At 43.3% G+C, this 17471-nt stretch overlaps 1 protein-coding gene across 4 annotated transcripts in view; it reads left to right on the top strand.

Annotated features, from left to right (window-relative positions):
* Positions 1 to 17471, top strand: part of ADCY8 (adenylate cyclase 8) — a 241915-nt gene that overhangs the window by 86668 nt on the left and 137776 nt on the right. For all 4 annotated transcript variants that reach the window (XM_077167672.1, XM_077167676.1, XM_077167674.1 and 1 more), the window contains exons 4-5: positions 1245 to 1356; positions 10146 to 10273. In XM_077167672.1, coding sequence (XP_077023787.1) covers positions 1245 to 1356; positions 10146 to 10273 — 240 coding nt within the window. The remainder of the gene's footprint in view (positions 1 to 1244; positions 1357 to 10145; positions 10274 to 17471) is intronic.

Here is a 17471-nt window from a genome sequence, read left to right as displayed (position 1 = left end):
CAAAATTTTGACCACTTGGGTATTTTTTAGGAGAAAGAATCCATAGCCTTTATCAGATTCTTAAAGGGGTTTGCAAAGGAGTGCAAAAATCACTAAATATAAGGGGTGACTAATGTAAGTCAACATGTCCCCAAATCTTTTGGCCAATTGCATAGTTCATAAAAACTAAGCTACACTGATTATAGGACTCACCATTATTTTATGAAACACCAAGAAAATAACCAAAGAGTTTGACACACTACTAGGATGCCATCATGGGAAGACACATCACACCTTCAGAAGTGACAAAACATGAGCGTCATTGAAATATGATATCCTGTTTGGGGTCCATTCTTTTCTGAGATGCCCCTGCTCACCTGTCATTCACTGAGGCAGGGGGATAAGGTGAGGTTGGGGCAGTGCCACACAGTGCAGTTCAGCCAAGTAGCGTACCCTAGCTCTGCCATGAGGTAGCTGCAGAATGCTGGGCAAATCCCCTTTGCTTCTCTGAGCCTCAGCTTCTCCTCCATAGCAGAGATACATGTCCCACAGGGTAACTGGAAGGATTAACTATGACAGGGCTCATACAGTGCCTTGTTTTTAGAACTGGTTTTGTGACCTGCCCCTGACCTAACTTTCCCTTCCCTTGTGCCAAGCCATTTGCGTAGGATAAGACCTCACACAACTGAGATCCTTAGTAAGCATAAGCATTTTAGATCATCCAGTGTGTGCTGCATAAGGCCTCCCAGCTTTGTCAACATTTCTTCTCCTAATTTTTGAAAAATGCCTAGCTCTATTGTGGTACCATTTGAGGTAGAATATATGCCATTGGGCTTTAGTATATGTCACTGGACTTGTTTTTCTTTTCTTCCCCCATGTCTATTTCACTCTGTGTTCCTGGCATCTGCATTGCTATTTGTTATGAAAAAAGAAATACTTCACTAGGTTTTATTTTGCTTTAGTCAATAATTTCTTCTGTTTGTAGTGACAAAATCTCTCCTGGGTTATTTGCATCACCCACACTTTAAAACCATGCACAAAATGAAGGGCTTTCAGTTGTCGCCTTATCCTTCCTGAACTCCTTAGTGAACTCTCAGATATTTGTTAAATTCTGAGACATTCCTTATGACTCCTGTGGCAGGGAGAGCTGAAATCTCAGACCATAGAGAAGTTTGGACCATTTGGATGGTGTTGATGTGTCTCCCAGGATAGACTAAAATATTAATACGCTTTCTCCCCTCCCCTTCCCCTTCTCTGTTGTTTAGTATTCTTTTTGCAGATGTTAAAGGATTTACCAACCTCTCCACGACCTTGTCAGCTCAGGAGCTGGTCAGGATGCTCAACGAACTCTTTGCCAGATTTGATCGACTGGCCCATGTGAGTTGAATTTAATTCCCTCCTAGTCTTTTGCAGGAGTGAGGGACTGCATGTGGAATTAGGGGAGAGCAGGATCCAGCCTTTTTCACCAATTTCATTATCATTCTCCATCCTATCCCCAGGCTTGGATCCTTGACTCTCATGCATTCTGGGAACTGATGTTAGTTATTTACAGGTCTCAGATGGGAGGCTTATCAAACTAATTTTCCCAATGGAGAGACAGCTGGCTGAGGGACAATCAAACCAAAGTCTTTTTTATTAGCTGCTTCTCCCTCCCCCATTATTATCTCCCCCTGCCTGTGGCCAGGTGCCATGCCATGGCAGCCTCAGTTCTCAGACATGCAGTGATGGCTGCAGCAGTTTCCCAGCCAACCCCGGCCATGTGGAACAAATTCGTCTATTCTCAAGCACCAGTAATCTACTGGGCCATCCCACCACCATTTTGTTTGACCCAAGTTAAGAGCTTTGTTTTTGGCCAACAGGACACTACCTTCATTCTTCAGCTGGCTTGATCAGAGCTACACTAGAGAATGGCTTAAAAGAGATGAACATCTTTTTTTTAAATCAAAATGCAGATTCTTCATCCTAAAAGCCACTCAAGTTACTACAGGAATGTGAGTGCTACATTCTGTTTCGGAATAGATTTGGACTCAAATGGAAGTGACAATTTCCTAGTTTGGAAAGTGGATATATTAGTGCCAATTTCATAGGGCTGTTGAGAGAACTCACCAAGGCCTCATCAAGTGGGAGTCCATTCCTTGAGTAACAAAAGGTCCTATTTTAAGACCTTCTCCCTCCAAAGGCAATCCATTCATATGTTTCACCTGAGCATCCATTAGGTACAGTGCCTGGTGCTATATGTTGGGAATGTGAGAATGACTAAAATATATTTTCTCCTTTCCTCGAGTTAATTCTAGTTGGGGAGATATAAATAGGAACTTAATGCAGCATTTGCCAAGTGGTATGATGAAGGTAGGTTTGGGGTGCTATGGAAACACAGAGGGGGCATAAACACATAACCGTTGGTTCAGAGAAGACTTCCTGGAGAAAGTGAATCTTAAAAACAAGACAAATACAATAGAATATGAGTCAATAATAAAAAGGAATGGACCACAATACATGCACCATTATCAGTGAACCTCAGAGTATGAAACCAGGCTGCTTGTCTGGGGAGCTGGAAGGAGCTCAAGGCCGCTGGAGCGTGAAGGGCATGGGAGACTGCATGAGAAATGAGCTCCAAGAGGAACACAGGAACACAGCTTGGAGGGCACGGTGCATTGTTTTAAGGAATGTGAATTTTGTTCTGCAACTGGGGCTTATCACCATGGGTTAGTGAGCACAGTCGGGGAGGGTGAGCAAGGTAGGAGTACATGGCCAGCTACAGTGGGTGCGAGAAGCCACATTTCATCTTCTGGACTGTGAGTCTTATTGAAAGATTTTGAAGAAAAGAATATCAAAATAAGCACAGATATTTTTATGGAGTAAAACAAATAAGAATGACTCTTTCAGTTTGCTGAAGCTGCTGGAATGCAATATCCCAGAAATGGATTTGACTTCTACAAAGGAATTTATTAGGTTATAAATTTACAGTTCTAAGACCATGAAAATGTCCAAATTAAGGCATCAACAAGGGGATACCTTCACTCAAGCAAGGCTCATCATGTCCAGGGTTTCTCTGTTACACAGAAAAACATGGCGACATCTGCTGGCCCTTTGCTCCTGGCTTCATTACTTTCAGCTCCTGGTTCCAGTGACCTCCTCTCTGAGCTTCTGTCTCTCTCCAGGCATCTCCAAATGTCTGTCATTTGGTTTCATCTTTCTGTTCTCTGTCAGTTCTGAACTCTCTCTCTCTCTATGAGCTCTTCTAACAACTCCAGTAAACTAATTAAGATCCACCCTGAATGAGCGAGGCCACATCTCCGTGGAAGAAATCTAATCAGAAAGTCCTATCCTCAATCAGGTGGGTCACATCTCCATGGAAACAACCTAATCAAAGGTTCCCACCCGCAGTGTGTCTGCATCCACCCGTTTGGATTAAAAGAGCATGGCTTTTCTGGGGTACTAGCAGTTCCAAACCAACACAATGACTGTTAATTTTTATAAGAATATCAGACATTCATAAACTGTCGAGTATGTGTCCAACACTGTGCTGAGTGCTTTTCCTGGATTACCTAATTTAGTCCTCAGGTCAACCCATGAGGCAGGTTCTATTATTATTCCCATTTTGCAGAATAAGAGACTGAGGCTCAGAGAAATAAAATAATCTGCCCAGAACTATGGGTTGGCAGTGGATCTGTGATGCAAGACTAGACAGAGTGAGGCCAGGTGCTTGCTCTTAACTGAAAGCATCATAGGGATCCATCACGAGGCATCAGAGATGTGTTCAACTGTGGACTGACTTGAATGTACCTTGGACAGATGACCTCTCTGAGCCTCAGTTCCTATTAGAATTGTAATGAAGGATAAATGAGACAATCTGTATGAGGTGTCTTTTAGATCAGAGCCTGGCTTAAATGAAATGAAATACACATTAAGTATCCAAAGAAAAGCTTGAGAACCTCTGCGAGTGCAAGCAATTCTACTCACCTTGGAATGAGAAAACTGGCTCTGAAGATGTCTGCCCTCAACTTTAGGTGGGTCACTTAAAAACTGGGTCACAGAGTGGTAATTCAGTGGTAAGCTAGTGGCAGAGTTTTTGCCTACCATACCAGACACCCAGGTTCAATTCCCAGTGCCTGCCCATGCAAAAAAAACAAAACTGGGCTACAGATTTTGTTTCTGTATAAAAAAGGATTAGACTTGCATTTTTATGGTGTCTTGTAGCAACCAAATTCTGTGGCTTGTAATTCTCTCTGTTTGCCTTGTGATATTTTGCTTTTGATTTTCATTACATTACAGATTGGAGAGAACTCAGCTCATGTGTAAATGGCACATTCTGTACCTGTTTTTTTCACTGCTTTATTACAATGCAAAAATAACTTCAAAGTCTTCTATTAAAGTTCCTCATAGTTTGATTGAGTTCCTCAGTCCACAGAATTCCTCAGTCCCTTTGTGGTCCAGTCTGCTCAGAGCAGAAAATTTCTAACCTTTGATAAGACCCTTGGCAAAATTCAGTAAATCCTCATCTTAGCAATCTGTTTTTTTTAATAACTAGTCCTCACCTAGCCCCACAATCCCAATTAGGAACATAAGATATGTACACAATTCTGAAGGCCTTGAAATTATAAAATTAAGAATATATTTACTACTATATAGATGACATCATTTATGTTTAATTTTTTTAAAAATTTCTGTCAAAACTGGAAGCAACCTAAATTCCCAACAATAAGGAATATATCCACTAGTATAGAGTGCTAACCTACAGCTAAAAAGAAAAAAGATGGCTATTTTTGTACTGACATAGAAGGAGTCTCAAGACATGCTGTTTAAAAAAAAGCACATTATCAGATCTATAACATAGTATTACTCATTTATAGCTAAAGAGCATGAAAAATAATGTGTTTGTATATATATATACATGAATGCATAGTGACCTGTAAGGAATGGAGGCTGGGCATCAGTCTTCCAGAGGCTTGTGTCTGGGATGTGGGGGCATCCATTAGCCTTACTGAGTTTCATTTTTCCTAGGACAATGTGCCAGTTTGAAAGGATTTATGTCCCTAGAAAAGCCACAGTTTAATCCAAATCTAATCTTGTGGAGGAAAGCCGTTTCTTTTAAACCTTATTCAATACTATATGTTGGAAACTTGATTAGATTATCTCCAGAAGCATGTGGTTCTGCCCATTCCAGGTAGATCTTGATTAGTTTATTGGAGTCCTTTAAAAGACGATGCATTTTGGAGAGAGAGGCAGAGCCGTGAGAGAGTTCCGAGAACCGTGAGAACCATGAGAGCTCATGCAGCCAGAGACCTTTGGAGATGCAGAAGGAAGACATCCCTGGGGGAGGTTCATGAAACAAGAATCCTGGAGAGAAAGCTAGCAGATGTCACCATGTTTGCCATGTGCCTTTCCAGTTGAGAGAGAAACCCTGAATTCATTGGCCTTTCTTGAGTAACCTCTTGTTGGTGCCTTAATTTGGACATTTTTACAGACATGCTTTAATTTGGATATTTCTGCAGTCTTAGAACTATAAACTAGCAGCTTATTAAATTCCCTTTTTAAAAACCATTCCATTTCTGGTATATTGCATTCTGGTAGCTAGCAAACCAGAATGGACAATAAATTCATGTATCATTTTTGTAATTAATTACAATTAGATAAAAAGGCTATCAAATTTTCATGCCTGTTAATATAAATTTCTTTTTTTAAAGTACATCAGTGACACCAAGTTTTTGTTTTGTTTTGAGAGTTTTTTCTCTTTTCATTTACCTTTGAGCTTTTTCTGATTACTAAAGAAACACTTGTTCATTATATAACATTCAAACACAAAGAAATATGTAACAGAAAAATACATTCCCTGTAGTCCTAACCATCTCTCCCAAGATATAACCATCTTAAATAATTTGATGCATCTGTTGCCTAATTTTCACTATATCTACATATATGGTTTCATAAACTTTATGGATTTTTCCAGGATTTTTTTATAACATCAAAGTTATCAAGATGGGAAGAAAAGGATTATAATAAGACTAACTCAATACAGTGTACTAGATGACTCTCACCCTACTTTATTTTCATTTCTAATATATTTTTCGAGACACTCTTGCTTCCTTAATATGAATTTTTCAAAGCAGTTTTTGGGAGAAAGTTGCTTGGATATTATTGTCAAGTCATCTGACAGCTTTTGGAATTTGATCAGAAAAAAATTGTCTGCACATTGGTAGAACTTGAAGAGTTGAAGAGATAAGACAGACTTTGCTCCCTCATGAGACGTAATATACATGCATCACATATTTTGAGCCCATGTCTTTTCAAGGAGCATGCCCACTTCTCCTTTTATTTACAAAAGGAATGGATCCTTCCCAGGAGTATCTTCACCACATTGTTCAGTGTCTACTTCAAGAGAGTACTAAGCAATTTTAACCAATCTCCTTCCAAAACACATTTTTGTCAGGCAATCTACCCTTCTGGATTTGGCCACAATTCTTGTTGATTTGTAGGGAAAAAATCATGGAGCCCCAAGGTTAGACAGATATGGGTCTGCATTTCATTTGTGCTTCTTGTGTGCCGTGTGACCTTCTCCTCCCTATGCTGCTTCTCCTCACTGGAAACCCGGCACGTGCCTTGGAAGGCGCTCCTCCGGCTGAAGGAAGCAAACCTAACGAGGTTAACACGTAGCCTCTGACATGCAGTGCAAACTCCATAAATGTTAGTTCCTTCCCCAACTTCAAGTTTTCCAAATGCTTCCACCTCTGTTTTCACGGAAAGATCCCTGATTGGGGGATATGAAAATTACATCTGGTTCAGATCATCACTCTTAGCCAGCTGACCCAGGTGAGACATTCATAGTTCCTGCATTGCAGTTTTCCTATCTTTAAAACAGATGTCAAGGGCCCCCCTACCTTGTTTTGGGTCACTGTGAGGCTCAAGGAGAAAAGGGAGGGAGCAACACCTTGACCGCCAAGAAGCCGCTCCCCCAATATTAGGTGTCACTACCATAGCTAATTGATGGCCAAGGTAACTCTGTCATGTACAAAGGCCAAGGGTGATTATTTTGACACTGGTCACACACATAAGGAATTGATACCCACATTACATCCATGACTTAAGCAAGGTCAAACAGCTGAGGAATTTGGCCAGAATACAGATGTCTTGAGATCTCCTGCTGCACCCCTGTCCCTCATCCTTTCCCATTGCCCACGGGGAACAGATCCCCGCATGATGTTTAGCAGGATTGCGCTCCAGCAGCCGGCGTCACCTGCAGCAGCTCTGTCCCAGGAGACTGTCTTTAGATGCAGTGTGGACTGAGTGATGGAAATCTGTCTCCAGCCTCCCAGCCGTTCTTGTCTGCCAAATCAAATAAGGAATTAGATCAGCAGTTACCAGATGCTCCTTCACAGACAGATATTGGGAAGTCTTAACTTGTGGGTGTGAAATGAAAGGGGGGATAAAACAGAGTGATGTGTTGAACTTCTATAGTGATAAGTTTATTTAGTGTAAAGAACTTCCCTTTATTCTAACAATATGCCTTTCTACTTTTTTTGGTGTTAAAAATGCCCTTTAGTTTATAAAGTGATGGGGAGAGTAAGTAATGGTTGAATTTTTGTTTTTTTTTTTTGTTTGTTTGTGGGTGGATTCTTCATCCTTTCTTGGCAAAATACAAAAATTATACCAGGGGATTGTATTTTAGTTTGCGGGAACTATCACAAATACCACAAACTGACTTGGCTTGAACCACAAGCATTTATTGGCTCATGGGTCAGTTGTCCAATTCTATGGGCAAGACCATGCTTTCTCCTCGGGCCAGTAGTGTGCTGGTGCTGGCTTGTCCCGGTACTTGGGGTTCCTTGGTCTGGGCCTCTGCCCCATTACATGGTAGTAATGTCCTCTCTTTTCTCACTTCTGTGACTTTGGGTTCTTTTCATAAGGCCTCCAGTGATCCAGATTAAGATCCACCCCGAGTCAGCTGGGCCACCCCTTTACTAAAACCAACACCTTCAAGAGGTCCTGTTTGTAATGGGTTCTCACCCAGCAGGAAGCAGGTTAAGAACATGATTGCTGGGTTGCTTAATTCAATCTACCACACACAGTCCCTCAATCCCTCTGACATTTTTTTACACAGATTTGTGAAAATTTCCAGATTTGCCCAAATCTGGGAACTGACCAAATCATGGATGAGGCAATCTTAAGTCCCATTCTGGCCACGACCCTCTAGACGGCACAGAAGAAGCACCTGAAGGTCTTGAGCGTCCCTTGCTGGACAGACCTCGTCTTCAGCCCTTTTCCAAAATTAGCTACACTGAAGCAATTAATTAACAGGAACCACAAGCTCCTAAAAATAATCCTGGGAAGGCTGTGCATGCCATCAGGGTTCTGACAATCACATCTGTGCCCACTGCATCTGCCCATGATTACAGATGGAGATGCAAAGGAGCTAGGCCTGGGGTCCAAGTCCTCATCGTCATAAAGGAGGCAACATTAACTTAGTGCCCCATCTGCTGGACCCTAACTGAGCCTTCACCAGCATCATCTCACTTCATCTTCACAACAACTCAATGTGGCAGGTCCTCGTAGCATCCACATTTTGCAGACAAGGCAACTGAGACTCATCTCAGATGGGAAGGGTGGCAAGGCCCTGGAGGTCTGGTCCAGACAGGAAGCACCGGAGCCAGCCCCGATTCTCTTTTCCCTGTCTGGTATTTGTTTCTGTTTTTTTCATAGGATGATTTCATTCATTTGTTACCCAAAAATAGTGGCCCAACTCATGATGAAATTAGGAAACCAGCACAGAGCTTTACATCTTAGAGGTACCAGGGAATTGCCTGTGCTGCTGGCATCTCAGTGGGGCCCTTTCTGTCACCAGCCTCCTTCCTCCAACCCTCAGACCCTGCTCTCCCAGGGAGCCAGAGAGCCATAGCTCCTAGAACTTCAGCTCAAGAGAACATCTCAGAGGCCATTCAGTCCCACCATCCATCAAAGGGAAATGAGTGGGAAAGTTGCCTGCCTGGGATTACAGATGAAGATGCAAAGGAGCTAGGCCTGGGGTCCAAGTCATCTTCATAAAGGGAGGCATGCATTCACTTATGCCCCATCTGCTGGACTCAAGCCTTCACCAGTATCACCTCACTTAATCTTCACAACAACATAATGGGGCAGGTGCTGTTATTATCCCCATTTTACAGTTGAAGCAGCTGAGTCTCAGAGGTTAAATAGTTTACCCAAATACAGCAAAGATGTGGGGGATCTGAGATTTGACTACAAAACCAGTGCTCTTCACCCGTATGCTATAATGCCTCAAGTCTTCCAATATCGTGCTAGTTCTCTTTCCTCTATATCCTGCAATATATCACTTCCTCCAGTGCAATAAAAAGTATACACCATTTCCTAGGTGCTTGTCTCTCTTCGAAGATTTGCTAGAATCATGTCCTCAAGATCGTGAATCCACCAAATAACTACCATGTTCTATTTCTCTCCTATGAAAGGAAGTTAACTCGACCTACCTCATAGGGGAGAATTAGCTCTATTTAAAATATGGTGCAGAGTAGCTGTTAGGGTTCATCAGTTTTGTGTCCCCAAATCCTCGAGTTAATCAGTGCTGGCTTATCATAGATGCTCAATTTGTTATTGTTGTTTTTCGATGTATAAGCCTATGAATTAATAAATGAACAGAAGGATGTGTGAGATAGAGTCAGCCCTTCTTCTTAAGGCACCAAAACCCTAACTGGGAAAGAACTTAAAATAAAGGTGTGATAAAAGGAATCCCTAAGTGGCCTTATATTTTTAAGTGCTTGCTGTTGCACTGAAGACTGCTAGAAACAGGTTGGAGATGTGTGCTAAGAAGGAAGTTCTCACTGGGGGCCGGATGGGTAGAGAAGCAGCTAGAACATGCATCTCGAATGCCCAGGTTCTGCCAGACTTGTTCGGTGGTGGATGCACGTGCAGCTAGTACGTGGCAGAGTCAGAAAACAGCCCTGTGTCTATTGAGCTCAAGATCTGGTATTTTCCATCATACCACTCCACCTCTGAGCCCTGCAACCCCCCCCTGAGGGGATGCCTCCCTTTGAGGGTATGCCTCCAATTTCCTAGAGATAGTAGGAGAACTGGGTGCAGATGCCTGTCCCCACTCCCTTTCCCAAGCACTGACTCAACTGCTGATACAGTCCTTCCCTCTTCCACTCCCTTTCTTCCAGGAGCATCACTGCCTTCGCATTAAAATCCTGGGAGACTGCTACTACTGCGTTTCCGGACTTCCTGAGCCCCGCCAGGACCATGCCCACTGCTGCGTTGAAATGGGCCTCAGCATGATCAAAACCATCAGGTAATTTGTTCCAGGGGCCCATCAGGGACTGTCCTAAGGGTTTTTCTCTTCCCTAATACCTGCACCTTCAACGCACCCAATGGGAAAGACAAACCAACCTATCCATCCTTTCTGGTCCATCCTGTGTTGAAAGATGAAGTCCTTTGACTTATTACACAAAACCCAGATGTCTTTTAGTTCTCTCTGATGAAATAGCTTACCCACAGGCTTAGTTATTTCCTCAGCATTCCTCACTCTCAGTTATATGTGCAGCACATTTGTATTGCAGCTTTCCTTGTGGTGTTTCAGCAAGAGATAAGGACAGTTTAGTCTGCCTTCAAGGGAGGCTCCAGAGCAGCGGGAGTCAGGAACACTAGACACTCTCAGTCTGGTGCAATGAGCTCTGTGATAAATCAAATCCAGGGGCCTCTGGGGAGCAGAGGAGGAACAGCCCATCCAATCCACGTATTGGAGAAGACTTTCCAGAGGTACAGGCATCTAAGCTGTTTCCTGAAAGGTGAGTGGAAAGTAGCCAGATTCTGGAGATAGAGTGGAGAGCTTTGGAGAGAGGAGCATGGGCAGAGTCCAGGGGGCACTGTACGGTGGCTGGTGCAGGCGGGAGTAGACGGGGTAGTGAGAGGTGGGCTGCAGGTGGCATTTTGTCCTAAGGGCAATGGGAAACCGTGAAAGGGCTGCTGCCAGAATGAGCTCCATGGATGTAGGACCCGTGCTTTTGGCTTTGGTCAACATATCTCACAAATAGTGGCTAAAGTGAGGTGGGAGGAGTTATTGACACCAAAAAGTCTGGAACTAGACAGTGGATGGCAGGGGTCAAATGCTCAGTGCTGTTAGAGTTCCCCTCAGGGTTGCAAAATGGTTGCAGGGCCTCCAAGCACCACATCCTCACACAACCACAGGAGGGAATATGCACGGCTTGATATATGCCTTCATCTGTCCACAAACCAACTAGAGAAGGCTGTACTTGCAGGTTGGTTTTATAGTCTAACAGGCATGTGGTCCTTGGACGTGTCATCTGGATTAAAGGTCTGAGGTCAGCAGACAACAGCCCTTAACCCCCACACATACACCCCTTCCCTGCATGCTCAGCTTACCTGCCGGCTCCTGGGACCAAGCCTGGGGCAGGAAGAAGGGGTTGAAGCAACTGGAGTCTCACATTCTACAGCCCAGCTGTGGCGGATGCATCGCTTTTCCCCTTCCTCTCCTCCCCTCGCCTGTTCTCTCCTTCCCTTCCCATCCCCCTCCACTCTCCAAGCCCCCCACCCCCACCCTCCTTTCCAGCTCTTGCTCTTGCTGTTTTCTTTCTGTATATAAAAAGACCCTCTCACAGTTAGTCTTCCCTCTGGTTTGCTAACTTTAAGGAGGCCGTGTTTCCTGCCCTTGTCTGGAAGGCAGTGGGATAAAGGGCAAGAATAGGCTTTGGGGTCCAGTAGACCTGGGGTTCACTCCGAGCTCCACCATAACTGGCTGGGTGACCTGGGACCAGTGACTTAACCTCTCTGAGACTCAGCTTTCCAGTCAAGGGCAGGGTACAAAGTTATCCATCTTGAGGGTGGTTGTAAGGCTCCAAGGAGATGATTTTCATCCTGGGCTGGCACCGAGTCCACTCTCACTCAGCTACTTCTTTGCCTGTGGTTGTGGTTGTGGTTGTTTTTATGAGCATTTCTAGATCCTGCTCTTAAACTGCCCTCAGCTGGAGACGAGGTGCACATAACAAGCTGAAGGCTGCATTTACAAGCGCTGGAAGGAAACAGTTTTTTCCCTTTGGCAATTGACTCCTCCAGCTTGTTAGGGGAGGTGTCTGTTTTCTGGGTGATTTTACCCTCTTCTCTTGGCAGAAAAAACGAAAAGTAATTAAAATGCAGAAGAAATGCACTCCCCAGCACCATCACCAGGAAAGCAGGTTGCAATTTATTCCAAAGCTAAATGGAGAGTGTTTTCATGTCTTCAAAATGCCCTGGTGAGATGGAGTGAGGGGGGTCCCCAGAAGCCTCGCTCCTGCCCCTGGCTGAGGGAGCCATACCCCTAAAGCCATGCTTGGCACCACCCACCTAGGAAAGGAAAATACTGAAATTCATAAACATACACCAGGCAGTGTGCTAGGCATTTTACAACATTATTGCATTGAATTCTCATAGCAGTGTGTCCAGGAGGGAATTTTTTGTTTTCACCAATTATACTGACATAAAAAAGCAAAATTCAGAGAAGTCAAATGGCTTACCCAGGCTTCAGAGGCAGATTTGAGTAACTTTAAAGTCCTTTTTCTTGGTAAACAGTATGCTGAGCTCCTTATGAAAGAATTGCAAGTAAAAAGCAAAAACATAATTATAATAAATTAAACCTGGTAGATCATGTCTCTGAAACTAAGTCTACTCCTTTGTGTGACCCATGATTTTCCATTCATAGTATCCTGGAAAGTAAAGACCTAAATCTACTGGTATAGTCTTGGATAAATCTGTTAACTTCACCAAGAGGTTAGAAGGACTGATTAGGTGTTTCATCCGAAGTCATGCCACAAATGATAAAATGGAAGATAAAGATTTGCAGTGGTTTGGAAAAACGTTAAGTGAAGTTTGTCTTCTCCAACCTCCTACCAGCCCAACCCTCCAACAGCCCCAATGACCATAAAGAGAAGTGATTTTTCCAGCACACTGGATGCAGAGTAGAATCATACACACATATATATAATGTATATATGTATATGTACTTGGGTTGCACACCGGAAGCCTCGGGCCTCGGGGTAAACTGCTCTAGGGCAGAGCAGAGCATTTTGTGAGCTCCCCTGTGGAGCCCAGTGTCATGGCCTGCCTGAAAACACACTGGATTTAGAGTCCCTAAGAGTGGGACAACAGCGTAGCCAGGGGACATCAGAGTAGTGGGGGCTTGTACAAAATGAAGCCTCACAACTAGGAATGTGTCATCGCAAAGTCCCACTTGGATTGTGGAAAAAGCCATTCCCATAGAAAACTGCATTTTTCCCAAGAGAAACTGACTAGAGAAAAATCATAGTTTTCCAGAAGTTGGTATCCATCTCCCTTGAGGGAAGACCATTTTTTTGTTGAAAGACTGTGTTCATAAGCTGCTGGCCACGAGACCTCCAAGAAGAAGATAAGTGACAAAAGACAGCTCCCAAACATCCTTTTAAGGTTGAGTCCTATTTATGAACTGCAGTTGAGTTGGGTGTGCAGCTGGTGGGGCAGAATGCATTGCCGTGTGGTAAAGGAGGGGTCCGGAGGCCACCGACCAGGCTCAGCTCACAGGCAAGTAGACAGAGTCCAGACGGACCCACAGGTCACGGCACCAGGTGTCTAAGCCCGAAATTCAGGATTCCTTTCTTGTTGGGGCAGACTCCTATTTTTATTCTTCTGATTCAAAGAGAAGAAATTTGAGGATCAGGAGGTGACAACACCCTAGAAACCTGTTCTCTCCCTTTATGCCCTGTCTGATGTAATTCTGGGAATTATCCAGACAAGCTTCCCAGCACTGTGTCTAGGCCGCTGGACTGCCCAGCTTGGTGATGGAAGTGGGTCCAGAATAATTCTGCCTACAGCCAAGCCTCTCTAAAACCACCTGCCGGATGATTTTTCCAGTGAGGAGCAAGAAAAATAGAGGTCCCTTTCCATCGACAGAAATCCTGTGCCGATAGTGGTTGCAGCCTACCTTTTGGGGACCTGAATCTTTATCATGTCTTAAGAAAAAGTACAGTCGTCATAGTCTGTTCACTCCATCGGTCCTCATAGGAAGCAAAAGTCTTTGAATAGCAATTCCACAAGTCTCGTGCTCCATGTAAGGGATTTCTCTGCCCCTCCTCCCCCACAAAACTCAGAAAAAGGATTCATGAGAAAAGCAGAGTAAGTCAAGAGTTTATAGTGCTTGGCTGTGAGATGTGTGATGAAAATCCGCTCCTTCGCTGCTGCTAAGACCAAATATGCAGGTGGAGAACGAGATGGGAAATTCCACTCAACTGTTGCCTCTTCTGTGGGGATCCAGAAGGTTGCTCTTGTGGGGCTTTGGGGAGAACAGTCTATGGGTTCCCCCCAGGAGTGCCCTTTAGGTCAGGCTTGGGTACGATGGAAGTGGCCGCAGATGTTTCTTAGCCGTTACTCTGGCTAAATGACACTTGAGAGTTTTGATCTAAAAACTAGGATTTTAACTGGTTTCAAGGAAGGCAGTGGTGTCAAGACTCAGAAGACTTGGGAACTTGTACCAAATCTAAAACTGATTAGGTATGCAAACATTATTCTGTCAGTCAGTCATTAGGTCATTGCCAGGTGCCATGCTAAGCCTTCAGACGCAGGGATGAGCACGTCACTCTGGGTCATTGTCTTGCCCGTGGGGGTCCTCTAGGAAGAACACTTGGACGTATTGCCTATAGAACGAGGACATTGAGCCAGCCTAGCTCTTAAATCCCTGCCAGTTCTGGAATTTGGTGAGGTATTAAACACTTAAAAATCAAATTTTGGTAGCAAACTTTCTTGAATCTTTCTGCGGAAGTTTGTATCTTGAGCATAAGCAAAAAATATGTGACAGAGATGACATTGCAGAAGAAATTAACATCTGTTATCAAAATGCTTTAAGATACTTGCGGCAGCCCCATAGAGTTGTTGTCAGAGATGGATCCCTGCTTGAGGATATGCCCAGACCCTGTCAAAGGGCTCTCCTTCCGCTATTCCTTCAAAGCGTTAAGGACACAGCACAATCCCCAGAGTGCTGAAGGACACGAGAGGCTGGCATGCTGATGGTGAGATAGCATTTGGATCTTGGTTTTCTTTATCTCAGCAACTCTGATAGACGTTTAGGTGAGAGTTGTAATTTTTGCAGAGGTGATAAACCAATCCTTAACAGGATCCTGGTCCCTGGTTCAATGGTCAGTCCAAATATGTGATGGGAGGTCAGGGTGACAAAATCAGAAAAGGTAATTTGTCAACTGGTATAGTTCCAATGGGCGAGAGTCAAGACAATCAGAGTAACAAGGCTGAGGGAGATACTTTTCCTGATTTCGTTTTTACTGAGCTATCTCCACAGTAGCATTTTTGACAAAGAACCAAAGCTTTTTTTCCTGGAAACAAAGGTATGAAGGGTGTGTGTGTGTGTGCGTGTATTTGTGTGTATGTGTGTGTAAGTGTATGCATTTGAAGCAGACCTTGGTAACTATTATGGTTATAAGCGCAGATAATAGGATTAGTGCACAGAATGTCAGTTGCAGAGAAAAGCAGCGGATGAGGCCAGATAGATAGTTGATGGCCTTCTAAGACCTTCTTGGGCTTTATCGTTGCACAGGTAGTGCAGTCACTGAACCTTAGTGTATGGAAGTGGCATGGTTCCATTTAGGCATCTGAAAGATAACTCTAGAGATGGATAACTCTCTCCAGGTGACTTCTGGGAGAGAGGAAGCAGAGATTAGTGAGGGAAAGGAAACTTGGAGATATTTTTGAAAGAATCCAAGGCAAGGGATCTGAAGGATCTGGACTAGAGCTGTGACTGTGCAATAGAAAGGAATGAGTGATAATAAAACCCCAAAGCTGAAACCCTTGAAGTCCCCCAAGGGAAAATCCATGACATAGAAAGTTTAATTAAATCAAACACTGATCATTACAATAAGCTGATTTATCAGTTGACAATATTCTAAGAAGTGAGGAAAGGATTCCACTTTATTTAAGACACAGTTTGTTGCTGAATGTGATGAGGGTGAATGTTCCCTGAAAGAGAATATTTGATGTACCATAAGCTGACGTCACAGGGAAAAAACTGAGTGAATGAGTTGAGTACCTCAGCTACAATCAGAAGACCTAGGCTATTTCCTGGTCTTTCCAGGAAACAATGTGTGGTTTTGGATGAGTGATTCAACTTCTCAGAGCCTCCATGGCTTCTTCCATAAAATGGGTATAAGAAGATCCCAACCTCAGAGTGGTATTTTGAACACTCAAATAGGTAACACGTGTTAGCACCATAGGGGTATTTTTAATAGAATCTTGCAATTAGGGATGAGTGTGAGCCCTGGAAAATTTGACTCAGTGAAGTTACAGAAACCCCTTCCTTTCTCATGGCTTCTGTTCTATTCAAGTAAGATAATGATGATGTCAGGGTTTATAGAATAGCTGCTATAAACATCTAAATGCCAAGCACTGAGATAAGCGGTTTCCACGGATTGGTTTGTTAAGTCTTTATAATGATGTTATAAAGAGACAGGTAGGGGTGATAAACAAAATGTTTAACACCTAGTATGGCAGCTGCATTGACTAATCAGAATTGTCAGAATAGATTTTGTCTTTTCTGTACCTGTGCATCCTGACTCAATAGCAGCTCTAGAAGTAGGCTCCTGTTAGTCCTGCTTTACCAGTGAAAGTCCAACCTCATGCAACTAGCCATGGCAGAATGAGGTTGCTAATCCGAAACTGTACAATCCCAAGCCATTGTCATAATCACCTTGGTCTACCAAGGTAAGTCTCCCAGTTCCAGACTTGTGTAATTCCTTCCGATGCCTGAAAGCTGTCATCAGTAATCAAAGGATCAAAATATAACTCTAAGATACTCCACATGAATCCCTAATAAATTATCAGAACTGGCATGGGGGAGCAACCTTTCAAGGATAACATGATAATAAACCATAATCAAGAGGGCTTCATAATAAATTCATTCCACCAGAAATACTTGGTTTTAGAAACATGATACTATCTAGATGAATGGCAAAAAAGAAATCAAATGCAATTTTATTTCTAATGAAACATTTAATACCATCTCCTGCATATCTGTTCATGAAATTAAATTAATTAAAGTTGGCTTAGATAATAGTTCCATTACATAGATTAAAAAGTGGCTCATGTGCCTCATCTTTGCATGCTCCAGGTCTATTTTGGGGAGACCTGATAGCAGAGAGAAACCAGAGATGACAGTGGGTGCATGCAATTAAATGCAATATCTTTCTTAATGATCAGCAAATGGCTTCCTTGATGAATCGTAATGAAAATTGCAGAGCCTGGTCTTTTCAGTGCCATTGCTAAAATGTCTTAGGAATGGCTCCAGAATGTCAAATAGGACTAACTTGCCCCCAACAGTTATTAGAGCAAAGGTCTTCATCCTTGTGGCAGGGTTGCCCTGCCAAGCAATATGGGAGGAATCTTGCTTTCCTTCACTTGAGACAAGAAAGCTCAAGCCCTCTGCCTGCCTCTCAGCTTCTCCCCCTCCTCCCTCCTTTATCTTT

The sequence above is a fragment of the Tamandua tetradactyla genome, chromosome 6 (genome assembly GCF_023851605.1).
Source record: "Tamandua tetradactyla isolate mTamTet1 chromosome 6, mTamTet1.pri, whole genome shotgun sequence".
Taxonomy (NCBI): Eukaryota; Metazoa; Chordata; class Mammalia; order Pilosa; family Myrmecophagidae; genus Tamandua; species Tamandua tetradactyla.
The sequence above is the reverse complement of the archived record's forward strand: the minus strand, read 5'-3'. Positions and strand labels throughout refer to the sequence as shown.